Source organism: Haplochromis burtoni, unplaced genomic scaffold (assembly GCF_018398535.1).
Source record: "Haplochromis burtoni strain Fernald_Lab_line unplaced genomic scaffold, NCSU_Asbu1 Contig_78, whole genome shotgun sequence".
NCBI classification, from domain to species: Eukaryota; Metazoa; Chordata; class Actinopteri; order Cichliformes; family Cichlidae; genus Haplochromis; species Haplochromis burtoni.
The window spans coordinates 1,542,144-1,566,160 of record NW_024582439.1 but is presented as its reverse complement, the minus strand read 5'-3'; the positions used below and the strand labels follow the sequence as shown (position 1 = coordinate 1,566,160).

Genomic DNA, 24,017 nt, shown 5'->3' with positions numbered 1-24,017 from the left:
ACTTATTGTCAGTTAAAACTCAACTGATTTTTAAGTGTTTTTTTCACAAACAAAATTAAACGAATAGAATTTATGTTCCATTGTTATTTTTGCTTTTTTTTCCAGAGGTGCTATAGGCATGTCTGTTTATGTCTTTATACGGTCATTTACCTCTGTCAGACACATCTAAACCAGTGGGGTCTGAAAACCGGGATATATATGGTCAAATGGGCCAGTTAATCTTCTTGGATAAGTTTTATTATTTGTTTTCCGTGAGTTATGTTATGGTTTTAAAAGCCTGCCCATATTCCCAGTGTTGACAAGTCATTCCAAATTCCTCTCCTGTAAAGTTATGATATAGGATTTGGCATCACAAGCTCATTTTGGAGACAAAGACTAAATGAGAAAGCCTAGAAGCATTTCAAAACTTGATGGACACAAATTATGCAGCACTCCAAACTCCCTTTGTGTTCCTTAATTGGAATTATAATGGAGGTTTTCCTTTACGAGCAGAGGCATTTTCTTAAAGTGGAACTTTACAGTTATTCAAAATGGATATTAGCAAAAACACTCACCTTAATGCTTCCCTCCAGAGCTCCCTGCTTTCATTAATGGAGAAGGAATACATTAAGTATATTTTCTCTCTCCTTGAAACCACAAGCTTGCATCAGCTTTGCCTTAAAAATATGTACCTATGCTTTTACAGACAATACTAACCCATATAATGAGACAGCGTGTCTCCACAGACCTTTTGTACTTCCCTAATTTTGGAAATAAGCATAAAACCTTGTTGACAAGTCAGAAGCTCATGCACAAAGCAAGACCTTTCAAAAAATTGCTTGAAGCACTGGCTTTAGAATTAAATCCAAATTCCACAGAGCTTTTTTTGCATTACATGTGCAAATCATTTCGTCTGTTTCACTGGTGGAAGGCAGCATCCATTTGTATTTGGTGAAATGATTGCATTAGTTACTGTACGGGTATTCCTAAATAGGGTGGTAACTCAGGGTCACGCAAGTGAGGAAACGCAGCATGAGACTTTTAAAAAATGCTTCTTGGCATTTTAGACTTGCAGAAGGGAAAAAGACTGGAAAAGTATGATAACACACACACCGCGACTGGGATGCAAAACCGCAAAACGGTAAGGACGTGTACATGATTTAGCTTGGTGAGTCGCTTAAATGCCTAAAACGCAAAATGCGTTTGTGGTATGAATACCAATCTTATTCATGATAAACAGTGCTGAATGCGGAGTACCAGAGGCCACGGTGAGAATGTAAATTTTCTTCCTTCCTAGATTTCCTACAAAGCGGTGAGCTCCTTTGACCCTGAACTGGACCTCTCCAACCAGAGTGGGAAGGTTGTGAAGCTGGGTAACGAGACCACCCACATGTTCACAGGCCTTTACCCGGGTTCTACGTATTCCTTCACCCTGCGCGCTAGCACAGCCAAGGGCTATGGTCCCCCTGTCATCACCCAGTTCACCACCAAGATTTCAGGTCAGTGGGGTCAACAGCAAGACCTGTTACAGTGTGGACGATGCCAAACGAGCAGTGTACTGCTTATTGCTTCTAGAGGTCTTATGTCAAAATGTGTGAAAGCAAAATGTTATTTCCTTTCACTCAAACAAACTTGGATTGTTGTGTACTTTGCATGTACTCGTATATTTTGTAGTTCTTTTTTTTGTTCTAATTTTTGAAAACTGATGCTTTTTTTTTTAATGTTTCATTTTGCAAATTGCCCAATTTAATAATTTATTTTCAAAAGCAAGCAAAATGCTGACAATTGCAAAAGCAGCATCTGATATAATGTAAATGTATATAAGCCAAGCTGATATAAAAACAGTCCCTACAGACATTAATGGTTGACTGTTTAAAATTACCGTTGTATGATATTGAAATAAAATGTTGCAAACATATTAAAACAGTTAAAAATGTAACACAACCTCATATACAGTATAACTGCTGTTATGCATGAGGTACCGCGTGTATGAGGTTGTGTCATTCAGTGTGTCACAGGGTCAACTTCGCGCTCGTTGGTTTATTGCCAGGCTCGTGAAAGAAATGGATGCCTTCATTCAGGAGATTGATGGGAAACTGAGGTGCTAATCTACTTCTAAGTCAGGACTATAAATTTTATTGTGTGGGTGCATAAGGTGAATGTGTTCACAATCTCTGGGGATGGATTATAGGACTTTATATTGTATATTCGTTGGTAAAAAATTGAACATTATACAAAATGGTTTTACATTGTGGTTTCAAAATGACTACATTATCTTGCATTTTATAGCCATGTAAAGCTAAATTTGTTACAATTATACATTTATGTTGAATTTGTAGCAGGATTTATGCCTGATGAATGCATCTCCTATTATAATATTATATTGCATATTATATTATAAACTAAAACAAAACTTCTGCTTGGTTTCCTCTTTAGCTCCATCCATGCCAGCATATGACCAGGAGACCTCTCTGAACCAGACAGACAGCACAGTCACTGTGCTGCTTAAACCCGCACAGAGCAGAGGTGCCCCAGTCAGGTAGGCTCTCACAATAACACCCACAAGCACACAGTCAAAAAAAAAAGAAGACAAAATGGCATATTAAAATATCATCAACAGCAAATAGCTATCAAAGAGCCTGTATTTATCAATGCCTCATCATGAAGGAAAGTTGCCAGGGAAATTCAGTACCTTACTTCATGTATCTGAGTTTGTTTGTTTGTGGATTTTGATCCTGTGAAAGAGAAGCACAGCCTTTGAAGATCAGAACAAAGCTGGGGTAGCCGAGCCTAGCTTCAGGATCTCTTCCCTTTGCACTTGTTTTATGTACCAGACTGCCCACCCGGAGTCATCACAGGCTTCCGGGGAAATGTAGGATTTTTGCCTGCTTGATGCAGCATTTATTAGTCATTGTTAAAGAAACGGTACAGTTGTTTTGTTCAAATGCCAAAAAGTCATGATTAGGGTTTATGCAGGCCGCTGCAGGGTTCTGGCAGGAGTTCATCTCGCTTGTTCTTCTGTTATTTTCCAATTGTATTTGTTTGGTTGTATTAGTGTACCTCAGCTCTGGAAGCCGGGACAATCAATTAGCCTGGCTAAGTGCAAAATTAAAAAATAATCTCCCCACTGGCAGGAACAAGATATTAAATGTTAATTATTGAGCTTTGGATTCCAGGCAGGTGGATGTAGCTTTGCCTTAAACAGATGGGTGCAGTATTGGTCTTTCCATCTATCTGCTGAGCTCCTTCTTTAAATAGTTAGTACTGGCCAACTGTGTTGGGGGTGCACAGAATAATAAAACATCTGACTAGCAATGCCCAGGTAAGTTGCTTTGCCAGGCAGTACATCAAACACAACTGAACAGTGGGAAGCCAGAACAGGTTCTGTAAGAACAGGGGTAGGTTTGGGGTTGCTCACTGGATGCACGCACTGTCATGCACCCTTTAGAAGTATGTGGTGAATTAACATTCCAAGTTTTCCAAAGGAAGAACCTATTTTTTATTTTTTTTTTTTTTTAGCACTGATTTATATTCTTGGCCAGTAACATATTGTGATTCCAGCCACCAGGACTGAGAGGAGTGAGTGGGAATGAACACTCGGGCTTGCTGTAAAACTCAATTTTACACTATCAACTCATCTGATTCCTTTAAAGATTACAGCCAGGAGATCTTTAGTCAGGCTTGTCAGCTCATGTTTTGCCGTATGTGCAGCTGCCCAGATTAATGCCCCAGCGCCAAACAGAGGGGCCTGAGCAAGAATGACAGAGTGATCACTTTTTAATTTTCTCCCAGGTACACTTCAGAAGGCCTTATGCAGGCTGCCATTCTTTCAGCTGAGTAATTACAAACCCCTAATTATAATTAACAGTGTGTTGTGAATTGGAGCTTCCATTCATTAGCATGCTGGACTCCTCTTTTTGTTTCCTGTTGGAAGGCATGTGCACCTCAGGAAAAGATGAAATGGATTGGGCTTTGGAGATAGCGACTTTAGTTTGAGACCCGTTCTGTTCTGAGCCACAACTATGCAGTAATGCTTTAAAACTCGCACATTCAGTGCTTGTTAATTATTAAATACAGAGAAAATAGCATGTTTTGATAGAGACGCTTAGTTTTAAGGATTATATATGTTTAATGAGTCTCAAGACAATCCATTAAAAAAATTCATCAGTAGAGTTCAGTACATGGCACAAATACACCTCAAAACTAATTGAGGAATCCTTTGATCACAGCAAAGCCTCTTCATGTCTAAACTTTAGAGGTTTTCAGGTACACGCTTCTATTCCCGCTTTCTCACTTCTCTTTAATCTCACAGGGCGTAAAGGCCAGTGCACTGCCTGTTCTGCCTTCATGTGTGCGGCCAGTGCTTCGATAAATAAGAAATGCAAAAGAAAAGAGGTGGTGTAGGTTAGCGAACAGGGGAGATTATGATGCCGGTCCAAGACAAGATACTGGCAGGCTTTTGAAGGTGTTTTCCACCCCCAGCTCAAGTGACACACGATGCCTTTGAAATTTTAAGGTGACTTTAAAGTAGCTTCCATTCAGAGGAGTTGAGTTAGGCGGTCTTTTGGGATCTCCTGTCTGGACAGTAATGATAAATGTACTCATATGAGTCTCCCAGACTGAAAAAATAACAACCTCTCTAATCTCTTTTGGGTTAGAAGGGTGAGACGGCTACGATGCGATTTAAAGTTAAGGTTCATCGAAAGCTGCAAATATGTCCAAGCACCTGGAGAAACTGGAAGAATGGCCTGAAGTCATAAACTTCTGAACTTGGCTGATCCAGTCAGTCTGAGAGATTCTGTTAATCAAGGAGTTAAATTTCACACTATAGTTACTTATTTTTGCGCTACTGCTCATGTTGCAGGAGTAGCCATCTTTTCTAGAGTAGTGGGTGGCTCATTTTGAAATTGAACACTTTATGAAATCAGTTTTAAAGCCCCTGTGAAATAAGGATTTGACAAGGGAGAACACTGATCCACAGCACTACAGAGCAAAGCAGCACGGGGCTTGATTTGATAACGCAATCTTGCATGCTGATTGAGTTTAGGAGGTAATAGAGCTCCCGACATTTGAGTTTCTAACAGCAGATGTTTTGCTGTAATACAGGAAGGGGGAGCGCTCTGGAAGATCACACGATAGGTTAAAAAGGAAGACATAACAGACAACAAATGTCCATTTCACTTCAGCATCCTGCAGTCATGCTGACGTCAAATCATATTTCAGGTGGATCTGGGCAGACGTTGTCACTGCTGAGGGAGGCAGTCGATTTTTCATTTGTGTAATTGCTAATCGGTATAACATTTCCAACTTGGAATTTGCTTCTAATCTCTGGGGATGACACGCATAGCCGGGAACAATTTTTACCAGAGGGGACACTGTTTCTTTAAGAGGATTAGCGAACTGTCTATCAGTCATGTCGCGTTAAACTAATGTTTGCAATAGCCCCTCGTCAGGGCCAGAATACGCCTCCTCACACCGTAACATCAAAATAGATGTGTACATGTTGATGCAGACATAAGTGATTTGAGATGCTTTCCTTATCATTCATGCCACTAAATCAGTCCTCTCTTTCTGCCATAACCTTTGCCTTGAGCAAGCTTAAATGCATATGCATAAACAGAAAAATGTATAATATATACAAATTTCAGTTCCATATTAAAGTAGGCCGGGTTCCCATATAGTTTCTACCCTGTAGCATCAGATTTTCTTTACTTCACCACGGCCTGAAATCAGTTAAAGGATTTTCTACAGTACTAAAATAAGCACTAACTTTCTTTGATCACAGCAGAGCAAACGCTAATAGCTGTGCCTAAACATGACACAACTCAGCGCTTTTTACGATTTAATGGCAAATGTAATCTATGGCACTTTCTAATTTGTTTGCTTTATAGCTTTATGGACACCAGGGAAATATAAAAAGTAAGAAGACAGGGGTACAGAGGAAGGATGCTGGGTCAGGAGAAGTGTGTTACTTATAACCACTCTTAAATCAGACGTATACTGTAGAGCCAGCCGATTAGCATTAGAGTGAGAGAGACAGTGATTGAAATGCTCCCCATACCCCGTTCCCTCAACTACTCAAACTGCCCAGAGTTCTCCCTTTATCAGCCCACATGAAAAATAAATCAGAGTTTCAGGTCACAATCCAGTCGATTTCGCCATAATTGGTTGGCGTCACATGGCGACAGAGCTGAAATCTATCGGACAGCAAGGCTGGAGGAGGCCTAATTGGTGTCAGTTCAGGTTGCAGTGCTACACCAAGAATACAGGTCTGCCCTGCCGGCCATTCTGACAGACCACTTTTAACGGCTTATACCATTCATCTGGTACAGCTTTTCACTTCATCCTTCCTTCTCTCTGTCTTTCCATCTTCTGTCGGAGAGTAAATTTCAATGGCTTTGGCATTAAGCATCATTACGCTTGTGTTGAATACATTTGAGATGTCAGTCAATCCATCTGTGCCATTCTAAACTTTGAGGCAAAGATCAGCTGATTAGGTTGTGGTATCCAAAGGTCATGACACTGTGAAATTACAGCATTTTTATGCTTTCCATGACTGGGGTTGTTGGTCTGTACACAGTCCACGTCAATTCTTAACTTTTTAAAGTACATGGACTCAAAGAATTGGTTAGATTTTCATAGTAAATGTTTAAAGTTTGTTTATGACTTTGCAAAACAATTGTTATTCTCAAGAATTCAAGAATTTTTACTTACTATAAAATTTCACACAAATGTCCTGAAACTTGAACTAAACTACTGTGCAAAAGTCTTGAACTGCACCTAATTTCTATATATTTTGCTTCCACAGAGCAGGACTTCCTTGTAGTTTTTTCCTAATTCCTTTTTTTTTTTTTATGGTTTTGTCCAATCCCTCTCTGTGATTTCTAAAGGTCTTTTAAAGTTTTTCATTGAACATTGGCTGGTGTTTCACTCATTTTAGTCCAGCCCTCATACCTGATCATTTTTGGATAAATACTTTTCGGGGGGGGGGTTAAAACCATCTAGCAAGTACTAAAAAGGATCCTAACTCAACGAATGAATGACAGTTGTCTACATGTAACAGACAACTTGGAAAAGAAACCATATAAAATGTTATATTTAGGTACTTTATCACAGAGAGCCTGATGGGGGAAAACATGTAGCTTGTTGCAATTGATTTAATGGAATCTACAAAAACTGCAAATCATAACTTAGATTGACAGACTTAAAATGTCATTTTTTGCACTAATAAGGTGATTGCCAAAGAGCTATCAGCTGGCAATTTTTTTTTAAATCCCAGCATGGTGTGCACCGTGTCCTTAAAAAGTTTGAGGAAACTGGAAAGTAGAAGACAAAACAAGTGACAGCCCTAAAACTTAATTTCCAGGAAAAAAAAAAAATTCAAATCCTTAAAAGACCTGACACAGGACCCGAGACATGGCTCTGACCTTCAGTTGATTCATCTACTGTTCACCGTTCGTCAGAAAGGGCCTCGGTAGCAGGGTGGCTGTCAAGAAGCCATTCTCATGGAACGGAAATGGGGACAAAATGTTTGAGGTATACCAGATTGCACAATGACTGGACTGACAATAAGTGGCAACATGTCTTGCGGAGTAATGAATCCAAAATTGGCATTTTTGGGTTAAATTATTATCAATATGCATGGGGGAGGTCAGGGGAATGAGGTACAACACAGTGTCTACAGTCATCTGTAAAACATGGCAGAGATGCATTTCAGCCAATGGTTTGGGGGATCTTGTCAAAACTGATGGAATTATGAAAGCAGAAAAATACCATCAAATTTTCATCTACCGTGCAATACCATCTGGAAATCCACTGATTAGCAAAGCCTTGATATTTCAGCTGGCAATGATCCCAAACACAATTTCAATGCAGTAAAAGCATACCTTGATAGAAAGACACACAGAGCATGGATCTCAACAGTATTGAAGCAGTGTGGAATCATCTTGACAGAGAACGCAACAAAAGGCAGCCAACATCCAAAGAAACATTTCAACTGTCCTTCAAGAAGCCTGAAGGACTACTTGAAGAAATGACAGGAAAGCTTGCCTTTGAAAATCCAGGCCGTGTAGAAGAATAAAGATGGTCATACCAAAAATTGACTTTCAAGTTTGTTAGGATTAGACAAACTTTTGTCCTTTGCCTATACTGTAATTCCATTTATGCTTGCACCTGTACCAATAAGTCATTGCACCCATTTCTCATTTGTCTGGGAAAAAAGTGGAGAAAAGAAGGCTGGCCCTAAATTTTGCACAGTACTGTAAGTTAATATGATAAAATTGCAGTACTGCAACATTGACTACTTGTAGCTTTCATACTCTTTCCTTTCACTTTGGGATTTTAGTTGATCAAGTACAAAGAGAAGCAGACGTATCCTTTAATATGTTGATTAAGCATTCAAAATGAGCATATATTAATATTATACCCCCCCCTTTTTTTTTTTTTTTTTTTTAAAGTACTTGGAGTACTTGGGCATTTTGCTTTAAGTGCTTATACTTTAGTAAATGATTTGAAGGCCCCTTCTATCATCAATGTGAATGCAAGTTTCTTTCAATTCCCCCGATTGGTATCATATCAAGAGAGACATGAGCTACAAAGGATTTTTGTTCTTGCTACCAGAGCCATAGTTGTTCATCTGTTGTAGTTTTTTCGGTGCTCATTCATGTCATACTAAATCAAGGAAATGACTAAATCACTCTGGTCTGTCAAAATGATTCATGATGTAAATTGTGAACTCAGCATGAGGTCACAAGGTGTCAGCTGCTCAAGGGCATATTTACATGCTTGCACTAATTACAGAAAAAAGGTTTTTAGAACAACGTGTATTTTTGCCACCATTAAACTCACGAGTCAGTTTTGCATTTAAGCCGTTGCAGTGAAAATGGTATAGTAAGTGTTCTACTTTAAATATTTTATAGCAGGAGAGCAGTTTAGCACTGACACTCTTTTAAGTAAAACCAGTAAAGGAGGTTTTATTGTCTCCATCAGTTACAGAGAAGAACAAAACTGTTTTATTAAATTGCAAATGTATTGTGCGCTAGATTTCGGTTTCTTGGTGCTGTAAATATTCTGTGGAGAAGAAGCAGTGAATTGGATTTCCACATTACAAGAGTTTTTACCCTTGGAACCTCATAGCCTTTGGCACTTGGTATTTTGCCTGAGGAAAGGAAACCAGTTCTATTCATACTGTGCCTGTCATTAAGTCGTAGCGCAGCTGCATCATCATATCATAAGGAGCCACCCAGGGAGAGCCAGCGCTAGTTTTTTGTTTCACTGTCTGCAGATTGATTTGGAATATAAAGTACTAATATGAGCAAGCTGAGAATCAGTGTACATGCTACAGCAAATATTTACTGTGAGTATATAATGTGTTTTATTTCTCCAAAGGAAATATGCAGACGTGCAGTCCTTCATGGGTTATGTCTTTAAAAACAGATAGTTATCCCTCTTACTTGATGAGTAATGTGACTGACAGCAGAGATAATTAGAGATTAAATTAATTATATTTAAAACTGCATTGTCCTATTATAGTTCAAATCAAATCGACAGTGTTCTGGCTGAGGCTTCCATGAAGTCTAATCATTTATTTCTCTGCTGTTCTGCAACTACTTAAGTGGCTCCCGTGTACCGTCTCCACCTGCCCTTTGACCTCTGCTCTCAATAGGGGACAGTAATTAAAGCCTGATTTCTCCTGCAGACTCTCAGCAGGATTAAATATTTCATCACCTCCCAACCCAGTGCTAAATAGGAGAGCTCCAAGGAATTGGGACACACCCACTAAGAGCAGAGGGGGATTTTCTAATGACACAGCAAGCATCTTATGATAAACTATAGGGTTAAAGAGCACATGCTGTACACACAAAGGGGATACTTAATCATCCAGTACCAACCGCGGGGAACAATTGATCATCTCCAGGGCTGTTTGTACTGCAACTGCACAGCTTAAGAGTACAACCACAACAGTGCAGCTATTTTTCTTTAAAAGATATTTCTTTCCACTTGTTGTAATAATCTAGGCTAAGGAACATGTTCAGGGTCACCAAAGCTTTACACCTCGGTAGGCACTAATATTTGTTATGGCACAATGCAACTGAATAGATAAATTGAATTCACTGTTAGATGGTTATGAAGGCTTCAGGATGATTGTATTTTTCATATAGCCTTTTCAGTTAGAAACTCTTTTTAAAAAAGGCAGATTAGTAATTTATCATTTTCTTATCTCAAATTCTAATCAATTAATATTTCATCTAGTATTGTAAGTTTATGCTTGGTTAGAAAGCTGTATCCAAAGACTGCAGTGCCTTGCATAACACTAACTGCTAATTAGATAGTAACACATACATTAAAACATAGCCCTATTATTTCAGATGCATTAAAAGGGTTCTGAAACGCACTGACACTATACAAATGCTAATGAAGTCCTGTTCAGCGACTCAAATAAAGCTGCATATCAAGTTCACTCTATCTACAGTGTTGCTACTTTCTCATGGTAACCTTGGATAACTGATCAGTGGTTTTACACAGTGGGATTCCTAGACTTCCAGTATAGAGGGGGCAATGAATGCCTTTCAAGCACTGCAAATGTTGACTTCAAAATAGTCTAATTAAATTCTAAATGAAGTCAGATGGCAGACAAAGCAGGTAAAATGAAGAAGGCAAGGAAGATTTGTGCTACCAGATATAAACACATCATATGGATATAGTTTACATGTCTTTAGGTATAAAATGGGCTCTTAGTTCTTGCACCAACATACTGTGCGTATACTCTGTCCTCGTTTACAGTGATTTCTAGATTCTCTGTGTGAATTGTTAAGTGTTTGCATCCATTGTTTTCTGCATTGCAGTCTTCAGTCATAGCTTTCATCACCAGCCTTCAGTGGAATAACGCATGTGTTGAATTGCCTGTATGATGGTCCTTGCAGGAGAGCATGTACAGTAAGGAAAAAACCCCACAAACTCTAGAAAACAGTGTGGGACTCGTGGTCCTGTTTAAACAATAGGCAAACGATTTATTTATGTATTTATAAACACGATGCAGTTGCGAATAAAAGCTCTTAAACCAGCTCCGCAAAACTAGAGCTCCACCATATTTCATTCATTTCTGAAATCCTTCATTCATAGAGCACACAAACTTTGCTCCATCGTCCGTGATAATGCGTTGTTGGTTCTTTAGCTCTTTTGCAAATGGATCACTAGTTCCCAATCATGGCTGGTTATTCTGCGTGGCAGCTGTAAACAGACTCTTTGTCACTCAGCGACTCAATGGATTTAACAGGAGGTCCACTTCAGATGCGCGATGCATACTAACATGAACGTCTATAAGACAGTCAGTCTCCCCCTCAGGCTAAGTGGCCGGCTCAGAGACAATGTCATCCCTGTCAGAGTCACAGAGGGCTGCAGTTTTGATCTAGCTAAACACAAGACTTGGATGGAGAGGAAATGGAAAGAGCCGTTAACCTTTTCATTTGCTGAATAATGAAAAGGCAAATAAATGTCCCGTGCCACCGCTCATTTCTATTGGCCGGTATTTTTCAGTCTTTTATGTTGACTTCACTTTTAAGAAGGGATTTATATAAATGGAGTTCTTATTTAGTCGAGAAAAACAAGTTATTTATTGCTGTAGCCTTTACACAGCGGGCAGACAATCAATTAGTTGTAAATATGCTTTAATGCATTTGTAATTTATTAAATAACATTAATGGTATTGTTACACAGTGTATAGCTGATTGCCCACATGTAAATGCATGTTGTGCTCACTAGTTTTACACTACATCACTAATTAATAATAATTGTAATGATAATCATAGTCATAATCATATTTATAGTAATATATCTATGTATGTATTCATAAATGGCATATTAAGGAGGACTAATGTTATATGAACTAAGTCCTTGCTAATACTGTAACTTACTGATACCTTAATGCTTAATAGTGTGACATTATAAAGTGTTATTAATGCATTTAAGTAAAAGGGAATGTACACATATCTGACAGACATTGCAAAACCAATGTATATTAGTTTTAATCCAACAGAAGTTCTATTTAAATGACTTGTTATATAATTAAAGTTAGAGAGGATAAGAACTTAGTTTGCATTACATAAATCTCTTATTTCTTGTCTAAATGAGTAATGAGTAATTTCTGGAGACTCTGTTCGCTCTGAGATTTGGAGCTTTGCAGCATGCATGTTTGTGGCTTTCATAAAGAGACAATTTTTACACTTTATAAAGCAAACTGGCAAAGCAGAAAACTGTCTGTATTGCCAGTTGAATTCTACAAGAGCCTGCTTGGCCCAGTGGAGTATGTTAATTTTGTTTGTCCTGCATTTTCAGTGTGTACCAGGTGGTGGTGGAGGAGGAACGTCCACGCAGAGCACGAGGGACGGCAGAAATTTTGCGCTGCTACCCAGTTCCCATTCACTTCCAGAACGCCACGCTTCTTAATTCACAGTACTACTTCACTGCTCAGTTCCCCGCTGCTGGCATCCATTCGCCCCAGCCCTTTACTGTGGGGGACAACAAGACCTACAATGGGTACTGGAATGCCCCTCTGTTGCCACAGAAGAGCTACAGTATATATTACCAGGCGGTCAGCACAGCCAATGGGGTGGGTGGCTGTCATTTCTTATTATTTTATACAGCATTTTCTGCACTATAGCTAAACCCTGGCTCTAAATTGAACTTGACTGGCAGTTAAACGTAATCAAGTCCTGTAATGACGACAATAACGTGCCTGTGTTTGTGTATTTCCATCTTACCAACAGCAACTAGATTTTTACATCGTGGTATTACTACTTTAAGGTTGGGATGAGAATTAATCAAATATTAGTTTTCAATAGTGTATACAGTAGTTACCTAAAAATTACTGTTTTTGTTAACCTAAAATTAGTCAATCATACACTTTATGAAAAAAGTGTCACAAGAGTTTCTCAGCCATACAAACCTGAAGAAACATGAAGGTCCGTTAACACAATTTTTGTGCTGATGTTAATATTTGGACCTTTGCAGTTACTGAGTCTATGGAGCACTGGCAACTTTTACTTACTATCCTCCTCAGCGCTGTGTAATCCCTCTGTAATTTTACACGGTCTCCCTCTTTGTAGGGTTGTTAAGTTGTTGAGGTTCTTTCTTTAACACTTTTACTTTAAAATTTAAAGCTGGTGGTAAAATATCTTGGAGGGAAAAATATAATAAATGGACTTGCTGCAAAAGGGTCTGAATTAAATTTGAAATGACCCATTCCTTGAGAAATGTATGTAAAGACAGACTGCGTGGCTAGATACTTGATTCTATACCACTGTGCCAATGGGACTGAAAGCACCTGAATTCAGAGATTAAGAGGGTGTAGCTCAATATTGGCCTATATTGTGTATCTACAGTAGGATCTATGGGCTATGATGTTGCCATATTTCCACAGTAGTTCAGAACAAGCAAACCAAACACTGGCTTAGAATGGGACTTTTGCATTTCTCTCATTTTTAGCTACCACCATAGGTTTTCCTGAATGCTTTGAAGTAAAGGTGGAAGGTGAAGTGAGAGGTATTCAGATGGATTTGCAAGTTGAAGCTATGCTGCTTGAGTACTGAATACTTTTACTACCTCCTACGACCAAAGAATGACTGAAATGAAATAAAAATTCGAACTTGTGAAATTCTTTCTCCATTGAAGCCTTTATGCGACGCAGTGCCCTGCCTTGTCTCAGTGCACGCACAATACGCTTAAAGGACGCACAAACACAACTAAACGCTAAAGACAATATAACGATCACTGCCTAGGTGATTCAAAGGAATTAAGGTACTAAGCATAGTAACTGCTCACGTTGGCAAGCACATGCATGGCAACCTTGCGATTTCACACAGCTTCTGATAGGTGCTGCAGTACTCTTGTGAGTTTACTAACGACACTTTGTGCAGTCTTAATGGTCCGCAGCAGGGTCGGGCTTGGAATGCGGAGCTCTGTGTCGTGACATGCTGCTCTCTCCCTCCATTCCTGTGGCCCTCTTCTCCTGCCTTTTGCTATGGAGCTCTATGCCAAATACCAGACAACCCTTTGATCAACAGCATTTAAGAGCGGCAGTTGTCCCAGTGGCAGTTAAGTGTGAGAGACAGGGAACAACAATAGGGGCTACCAATCGTACAGGTCGCAGCCTCTGTCATCAAGTGGCATTTGGCAGGGCTCTCCCTCGATGGAGCCGCAGCAGACAGCTCAATGGCAACTTCAAGAGCCTTGCCGATTGTGGTCCTGAATGAGAATCACCATAAACAGTCTCCTTGAGAAACACCAGCGTGTCTTTAAGGAGGCAATACAAATAGCATGTGAGCCTGGGCTGAATCCAGTTAGAAAGTTTGTTCTTGAGAGTAAAGCACTGGCAGTCTGAAACCTTCCAGGGTGAATCAGTGAGTCGGATGTATTGTCTGACGGCGCTCTTCTTTGAACAAACAAAATGAAAGCGTCTGTGTTGATACAGCATAGAGCTCTGTCTCCGTAATGGAGACATCTCTGACATCATTTTTACATTCAATGTTTTGATTCACAGTGGGCAAATGCACTCTCTTTTATTAAGCCTTCACTGTCAATAGATGGTCCTAGAAGCCTTTTATTAATGTCTGATGATTTTGGTATGATTTGTTTGGGCCTTTTAAACAAAATTAGCACTTAGAGAAGGTGTGCGCCATCCATACCTAGAATTTTTTCAGCCTTCTGTTCAAATAAAAATCAAATGTGACTTGCAATGTTGCCTTTAATGAAATAACCATCTGACGGCTTAAAAGCCACAGTAATGGGAATGCACATGCACACAGGATCACATCTTTCTTTCTTCTCCTTATTATGCCTCTCATGGCCTCCCTCCCATGTGGGTTCATTGCTCATTGGACAGTTTGGCCGGGACAACACAGGGACACAGCACTCATGTCTTTTGTGCTGTATTACTCATTGCCTCCCTGTTCGTCTCATGTCCCTTTTCTTGTAAACCAGAATATTGTTGACAACAAATTTCACTGCCAACAGCGAGAGCAGTGTTTTCAATTTCTTTTTCTTTTTTTTAATGTTGTTGAAGGCTGTTGTCAGAGCTGGAACTTCATTACATATTCAGAAAGTCTCCCTGACGTGTCATTTTTGGAGCTCTGCATGCTGGGTTGGTGTCGCTTGTCACAGGGCTCTGGTTTCTCCACAGTGGCTGACCACCTTGAGCCCCAAGCTGCCGACAGATCGCTGTTGGCTGACAAATCAGCAGCTCAGCACCACTAATCTGTGCTGTGGGCCCTCTCGCTTAACTGCGTTTTGTGTCACAGTCATTGAGCTCAACAGATGATAGGGGACAGCATGGAACTGGCCTTGCTGTTTTGTTGTAACTATGGGTTCTTACATAGGTGTTGTTGCTGCTGTAAGTCTGTCTTTGTGTGTGCATCTCATAATAACCTATTTCCCCATCTCTTTTCCTCCTTTTTATTTATCTCTTGGTACAGGAAACCAAAATCGACTGTGTGCGAGTTGCCACTAAAGGTAGGACTAGATCGGTTTGTGTGAATAGAGATGTTTACGACATGTACTTCCTAACGTCTCTTGCATTTGAATTCTGGGAACTAACAGAATTAACGTGTGTTTTTTTTTTTCTTTCTTTCTAAATGACAACAAAAGTGTGAGATGAGACAAAATTGTGTCAATTTATCGATTGAAGCGTGTTTTCCGTGACTTGGAGGCAGCCTGTGTGCCCACGGAGGTCTGTAGGTACTTAGCTATGCTGCCTCAACGTCCTGCTCCACACATTAGGGGTGATGAAGTCTAAGCACCATTGATCTGGGAGCAGAATTGATAAGGCCAGAGGGAGCCGTAGTCACACTCTGCTGTGGGCCGTGGGAGGTCCTGTCACACGCCCTGACAGTCTCTTATATTGTGTAGTTTGCATGCAGCCCTGCTATAGATTTCTTGGTGGAGTTCCAGATGTCTCCATCTACATGGCTCAATAGGCAAAAGCCAAAGAGTTCATGGGCTGTGGAATTTTATCACCTGTAGAAATATGCTTTAGTACCCTACATTAGACTCATAAAGATATTACAGATATTAACCTTTGTGAAATTATTGCTTCTGCAGACTTGGAGGAACAAACTAAAAAAATCCCTGCTGTTACTGCTATTTAGTGTCTTTCTTGGAGGTGTTGCATGATGATGGGACTTGTGTTCAGTGTGGCCTGTTTCTCTTTCTTTGTCTCTTTTTACTGCATGCCCTCCTGGATCCACTGACTATACACAGCCGCCATACTCGTGACTCAGCTCACAACCCCGTACATCCGCATCGTCCCAGCGCCCGGTGACAACCAACTAACAGGTCCGTTATTCTCTCCACAGCTTGGTAGTAGCGCTCTGGATTTGAATTCATGGGTGGGGGCACTCATGATTCCCTCAACAGGAGGGGGGGGGGCAACAAGTGGAATGTTGCATGTGTGCATTTTTTTGTTTATCGTCTTACAATTTGCATAAAGTCATTATGATTAAATCAAAGACTTGACGACGTTGCCTTCTACCTTCATCTCCTCAGAATTACTGGACATTAAAGGCCCGTTTGAGGTGCGATTGTCATTTGATGTGTCAATGTTGGGAGATTTTTGACAGGAGTTAATCCCCTTTCATGAATATTTCTCATTATTTCTGGGAGATTAAGGGAGAGTCGGTGCTGGTTGTTGCAGCTGTGACAACTGCAAACACACAAAAGGAAGCTCAAGTGAAACTATTTAAATTCTGCTCAGTTTTTTACTTGTTGGTGCACAAATCGCCCAAGTTCACTGACAGCACAGAGTTGCGGTAGGGTGACGCACAGCCCCCGCGGCTCTATCGAGGATTTGTCACTGACGGCGAGATTAGCCTCTAACGGTATATTGGGACAAAATCAGCTCCATCAATCCAGACATGATGATGTCACCCGTCTTGAAATCCTCCACAGCCCGGGCCTTAAAATTGTATATTTTTAAATAAAGGCACTTGATGGCTGTTGATAACGACACACCAGAGGAAGAACAATATGTCACAGCCGGCCCGGGATGGATATTTAACTTTTTGATAGGAAGAGAAAATGGCAATTCTGGAGAGAGAAGGAAGCTCACTCTAAGATATTTGACATAACAATTTGTCATTCTAAATTTACCTCTGGTGACAAGGAATAATGGTGTTGTTGAGGTGGACAGTTGTGATTCTGGCAGCATTGCCTTCTGAGTGCTTCTTATCACTTCTCAAGGAACAGATGCTGTTAAAAACAAGCTGTTTTCTCCCACATCTTCCTCTCTCTTTGTGCCTCTCGTTGTTGGCTATCTCCTTTCAGGCTAATATTTAATGTTTTTGTTATTTCAGTCATTTTTATCTTTTTGGGCATTATCTTTCCCGCCCTGCGTCTTACATTTTTCTACAGCCCAGCAACCATTTGCCTCAAATGTGATTAACCAAGGGTAAAGATGGTATGCACTTATCTCTCTCAGTGCAGCTTGATCCACAGAGCGCTGATGTCCACTAAGGGCAGAGCTAGAGGTGGTCTTTAGGACAATAGGGAGTCACTTGCTGTTAGGATTAGCATTAGTCTTTGTTTGTACTCATATTTATGGTCCTTGGAATATTGGTGCACTGATTCCACACTGTCAAATCAGTGAGAAGATATACTGAATATATAGATTAGTACTTGGTTATTGGCTTAATGTGGCACAACATAAAATGGTCACGAGATGTGCTCGAATCTGTGCTCCATTTGTTTGACTCTTATCCATCACTGTGTTTTTCAGGAGCAGCCACTCATAAGCCTGACGCAGTGGAGCCCGAGAAGCAAACTGACCACACCGTAAAGATCGCAGGGGTCATCGCCGGTATCCTCCTCTTTGTCATCATCTTCTTAGGAGTGGTGCTGCTCATGAAGAAAAGGTAAGCTTTTTTTTTCCGTTCCCCTCCCCCCTTTTAGTTTTTGAATGACTATTTCAGATTTGTGGAAGTGGCTGAACTTACTTGCAGAGCACCAACAAATAAGTAGTTTCAGTTTTATCAGTTTGTATATTTTTCCCTCAAACAGTAGCATTGTCAGTGTCGTAGTAAATAATTAATTTGATTATGTTGATACGCCCCATTAAGGCTGTTTACAGCCATGAGATACAGTGTGCCATGAAAAATTAATCCGTTTCCACGGCACCCTCAAACAAATGTGCAGCGCCTCAGTGACACTGGGATGGGAAAGAAATATGTTTTTGAGTGCCGTGGTACGGAGAGAGGCGTGAAGGAGATAAGAAAGAAAATATGATGAAAGGCTCAGAAGCAAAGAGGATGGCCGTATAACTGAAGGCTAAGTTTACATTAGCCCCGGACCCAATACTGGAGAGAGGTCTTCTGTACATATCCCAGCAATCAGGGGAGCTAAAGCTCAGCAAATATCAACCCCCTTTTGTCCACGGCGAGGCTTAAAATAATACAGTGCCAGTTTCTGCAGAGATTTCTTCATTCCCAAGTAAAACTTATTGTGCGTTGCATATAATTTGTCCTTTTGATATGAAATTGCATGTCTCGAATTCAAGTCTAAAGGTCAGCACATTAGATCAAGTAGATGTAGCTGAGTGGGAAGACATAGTTATGCACTGATATAATCGCTGTGTTTCATGTTTATTTTTGACGGTAATATAAGATTCTTCATACAGCAGGGCCTTTCTGCGTAGCACAGCAATCAGTGGGTGGGTGTGAAAATCGGCACACAGTAATGGAATTGTTTTCAATTAGCCTTAATCAAACCGGAGATGGAGATGACTTCATTGGTTGAATTTTGTGTAATTTACCGTTATCAACAGGGAATCAGAGTTGTGTTTAGACATTCAAACGTCTCATTAAGTTTCAACCTTGGAGGTCACATATGGTAATTTTTTTTATAGGTGTATCAAATTATGTGTTCATAAAAGGGGGTTTTGGTACTGTACTGAGACCCCTTACCAAAGCATGACATGACTCCAAGCGATCACCTTTGCCCTCACGATCACTAGTTTACCTCCACGTATGCCACCATATCTGATTTTGTTCATTTCTTCTCTTTTTTCAAACATTAATATATTTTTACTTTTTCTTTCCTTTTCATTCCATCCCCTCCCCTCCTCCACTGCTTAAATCCTACCACCACCCCACTCGGCAGAAGAACCTATCACTCCTACACTTACTACCTGTAAGTAACCACTTTGTGTAATGTTAGTGCCATGCTTCTCACCCACACACTGTTTCCCATGCATGCAAAGAGCCATGTCATCCTCCTCCTGCCCAGAGCTATTACAGAGGCCCAACTGTAATCTCTGCTGGAGGAACGGAGGACGCCACTCCAATGCATCTCCACACGATGAGCAGATCACAATGTATGTCACATTGGCTCAACTTCTGATGAAAAGAAGAAAGACGCGCCTACACCCCCACAAAATAAACCTGCCACAGAGATGTTATTGCAGACGTAGTTTCTGCCAGATTTATAAGGAGTTTGTTTATCAAATGATGATGAACTTAACTGCCTTAATGATTGTACTGCTGCCGAACTCATCTTGTGAAAGAGAAGAAAAAAAAAATCAATCCAGCACCACTGCTTTTTTTTTTTTTTTTTTTTATTGAGTGTGAATTTTTCATTTGCCTCAAATGATTTCGTCTCTGTTGACTTGTCAAAGCTAGATTTCTTTTTCTTTTGCATCTACACTTCAATTGTGCCCAGAACTTCAATGAGCTAGTCCAAATATTTCACTTTTTCTAAACTTTTATATACTCTTCAGATGCAATTGATAACTCTGAGCCTGATTAACCACACTTGTAGTTTAATTACCCACAAATTTTGAACATCGCTAACATGTTGACTTTATCGATTTGGCTCCATGTGCATGTGATAATTTGTAGTATTCTTTACCCCCCACACCATCCTGTCACACTTTCATCAAATCATCTCAAATTTCTCATGCTTTTTCTCCCCCTTTTTTTTTTTTTTTTTTAAATTCAGCATGGTTTTTAGATTTTTTTATTTATTTTGCACAACCATCCCATTGATTCTATGGTGATGGTGGAGTTGTGTCTTTAGCTAACAAGATGCTTGCATCACTACAAAACAAGCTGATGTGATCATAGAATATCTCTCTATTCTATTTCAATGTCTCCAACATCACAAAACAATAACTGAAGCGCGCCTTTATGCGCTCTTAATGTAACAGATGATTCCACATCACACTGCTGAATGGTAAAGAAGCTTATTCTGCAGCTCTGCTTTCCCTGCTGTAGCTCATAGGCTCCCTCTGTAGTCTTTGTGATGGATGCCGACTAATCTGTCTTGAGATGACTGTGATCAGAGAAGAGAATGGAGGCTGCCTCGCATCAAAGAAAATCTCAGAATACACCTGGAGATAATACAACCCTGAATACTCCGAGTGTCACTCATTTTAGATCACAGCTGTCTAGAATGGAAAGCCCCAATGACTTAGAAGAGTAGTGCCTTCAAAGCTGAGCGCACACATCGGCCAAAGCTAAGCAAGAAAATATTGGTTGCTGTGAAATCATCAAAATAGCAGTTTTGTATTCTTGGTATTTTATTGTTACTTACACGTGTTCTTCTCTTGGTTTGATGCACATTTTTAAAAGGAGGAGAATTTTATCAAAACAGCCGATTTCTTGCCAAAAAAAAATGTCAATGCAGTTCTTCAAGAAGCATACAACAGAAGCATGTACAATGATTCATTGAAATGCTTCAATTAATCATTTTACATCAAAATTTAGGATTTATTAGCAAATTTTGGTGATCGTGGTTTCATAGTGATGCACTTTATTGTGTTTGCTCTGATTGGCAGGTTCCAGGTCACTTAAATTAACACATTCCACCAGTTTACTGGATGTGTTTAGAAGACAGCCCATGTTAAAAGCTTTTGGAAAATCCCTTCAAATAGGCATTTTTTTTCCCTTAGTGTTGATTTCTGTGGCAGTGAGGTGATAGTGGGATGCCAAATGTTGTGACTCCCCTCTAAAAGTGTCAAGATAACAACATGATATGAGGCTAGTAAAGAAGGATTAATGGTCCCCTTGAGAAAATGTGCTGTATATGCTGCAATATAGGCATACATAACACTAGAGGAAAAAGTTTTTTAATATAGATACAGAGAGAAAGAAAGACGGGTATACTTTTTTTTTTCCCATATTTTAACTCTTTCGCAGGTTCATTGTAACAAGTACTTCACCTCTGCACAACTGCTACAATGAAACATTTACAACGCTGCAAACATTTTCTTACAGAATGCATATTTATTCTTCAGTTGCTAAAGAATATAATACACATTCAGAAAGTAATATTCACATGACAAAAAAATTAATGATTTGACTAACTTTTTAGTTTTTTGTTAACATATGTTATCGAAAGTTATAATAGGTCATCAGTTAAATGCATAAGGATTTTAAACACTAGGCCTTTACTATGTGATGTGTGTGATGCAGCTGTGGGCAATGAGTAGCTGGTATTTAAAATGGAAAATATTTGAATCGATAGTACGGCTCCCAGTCTGCCCCCCTCCTGTGTATATCTTTCGTGTCATATGTCAGCGAAGCTAGAATGGAACAAAGCATTTCCCATGAGGGAAGTGCATATTCATGTCAGCTAATTGGGAAGAACTCTTAATTATTTATTTTTTTCCTGGAGTTATGTGAAAGCTGAAAGGTTGCATCTCACTGCTGAGGTGTTGTGTAGGGAGGCTTTATACGCCTCAAGCAGTCTAAGCCCAGCTAACAAACAAATATAACTCATATGCTCAATATTTCCAAGGTTTCTATTGTCAACTTAATAAAAGACTGCATTTTTAGACAACCTCCACTTGAGCAGTCTCTGAAATTCGTCTGTCTGCTATGAGCTTGCAACACCTCTACAATTGATGAAAACCATTAATGCTCTCATGCATTCATCAAAGTCTTTTAAAGGCATGAGCACGTACTGCACTCGCCAAAATATGCACTTTAGGTATATTGCCAGAGGTGGCTGGGAGGGCTAACACGCAGCACATCAATCACAGTGCTCATTAGCAATGCGGTTACATGTGTGATCAAATATATGACCGTTCTTTAATCAAGTGGTCATACCGGCCGCTGTGGCTGCTGCTGGTGGGGACAGTTGAGATCAATTGGCGTGGTGCAATGAGGGTGGTTGGGTGTTGTTACACTGAGCATGTAACATGTGAAACTTAACGTGTCTCTTTACACTTCTTCATCGAAGAAAAAAGCAAATGACTGTTTTTAAATAATTAAAAAGGAAAGATATAAGTTTTATCTGTGTTACTATACAAATATATTACAATATATCAGTTTAATGTGCCAAACCAATGATGATCTTTAACTAAATATGACATCAAATACTGTGTTGGCGCTTAAATTTCAAAATCCACCTCACAAGCTGCACAGCCTGCCCTTTAGTTTTGTTTGCATAAAGCATTTATATTATTTTTTTAATGTTGCTGCAATTATTTTATGACAGATTTTATAGTTTAAAATTTGATTAAATATTGTATCCAACTGTAATTCCCCTCAGTTCTACAACACAGTCTGCACCAAACGGCACAGCTCCAACAACAAAAATACTGATAATATGTTAATCTATCAATGATAATAGATGCATAGTGACTGTTTATTGTTGGTAAATAATAAAGCAACCTGCACGCCACTTTCCCTGCCAAAATACCAATCTGTCTCGCAACATTGTATTTACGAACGAGAGAGTAAGCTCTAAATAGTTGGTAGTTTGTTAAACTGTAATAACTATATGGATTTCTTCATACAGCAAAATGGGAAAGACGCATATGGAGACGTATAAATCATTGTCCCAATTCTTCATAAATCTCATTTTTCATAGTCACCCCCACTGCACTCGATGTCAGAATAGGAGGCCTGCTAAATGTACAATGTATAACACAATGTGCTCAGGGCAAACACCTTCATTAAACCTTACAAGTCGAACATGTAGCAAGAATCACATTAATTGGTACAAGCCTTGCAGAGTTTTGCACCTACAAGCTCTGCATGTTGATGAGGAAGAGCACCTCGAGCAGGCCGAAAAGATGTCAAGCATGGAATGATGGAGTTTAAATGATAGATACATTATAAAACGCCGAGTCACAAAACATCTGTTCATCCAGCATAGTAAAAAATGGCCACTATAGGTTTTGGAAATGGTGTGAATGTAGTTTGCCTATTAAAAACTGGTGGTTTTTTTTGAAAATTCAAACAAATTTTTTGATAAACTGGTATATTTCAACCAGTGACAGGTGAGATGGATAAGTGGCTGGATAGATGGATGGGCTATATACGCTTTTCAGCTACAACATTAAAACCACCTGCTCAGTAATGTTTGTATCCCCTTTGTTTCACCTTACCATACCTTAGCAAAATGTAGGCAAGAGCACTGGCTGTGACGTTTAGATGTTTGCTGCAATTCAGTTAAGCAGGAGTTCAGAAAATAGCACAGGCTAACAATAACAATTTTGCTATTGTTTTCTGGAGAGTGCCTTTAAAAATAAAACGAATCCACTATAGTCGGAGTGGCTTGCTTGTGACTGGGACATTTTAGCGCTAGCAGAGTGGCTTGAGCTAGTAAATAAAAGTGGCACACTTTTAGACAGCTGCTTATTAGCTTTGTTTAGGGCGCACCACCCAGCATCTAGACGGGCATTATGCAAATAATAGTGTTTTTAAGCATTATGTGACATTTCAAAGTCCCATCAGTCGGACTTTTTCCAGCACATCTCTCAAATACTTAATCTTGAGAAGTAAACACCTTGAACTGTTTGCCATGTTCATTCATATTAAGGGTCTCCTGATGAAAAGGGCCATTCATATCAAGGAATAGAGTTATGAAATGTTTGGATGTGTACTTTTATATATGCAATGGTAATGAGCTATTTGGTTCAGGTATTATGGCTAATCAGTTATATTTAGTTAGTGAATATTTTTAATATACCCTTTTTTTTTTTTTTTTTTTTTTTTTTTTTCTATGATGTCTGGATAGCCTTGAATGAAACCATTGAGATTAAGAAT

General features: G+C 39.5%; 1 protein-coding gene across 12 annotated transcripts in view; it reads left to right on the top strand.

The window, feature by feature from the left end:
- The window catches only part of LOC102301726 (protein tyrosine phosphatase receptor type M), a 161,003-nt gene that overhangs the window by 91,315 nt on the left and 45,671 nt on the right, over positions 1-24,017 (top strand). For 8 of the 12 annotated variants that reach the window (XM_014334331.2, XM_005924621.3, XM_014334330.2 and 5 more), the window contains exons 10-16: positions 1,277-1,478; positions 2,416-2,518; positions 12,313-12,586; positions 15,447-15,483; positions 16,231-16,305; positions 17,744-17,879; positions 19,123-19,152. In XM_014334331.2, the coding sequence (XP_014189817.1) occupies positions 1,277-1,478; positions 2,416-2,518; positions 12,313-12,586; positions 15,447-15,483; positions 16,231-16,305; positions 17,744-17,879; positions 19,123-19,152 (857 nt within the window). The remainder of the gene's footprint in view (positions 1-1,276; positions 1,479-2,415; positions 2,519-12,312; positions 12,587-15,446; positions 15,484-16,230; positions 16,306-17,743; positions 17,880-19,122; positions 19,153-24,017) is intronic. The other 4 variants (XM_014334334.2, XM_014334332.2, XM_014334333.2 and 1 more) reach the window with 1 other exon arrangement.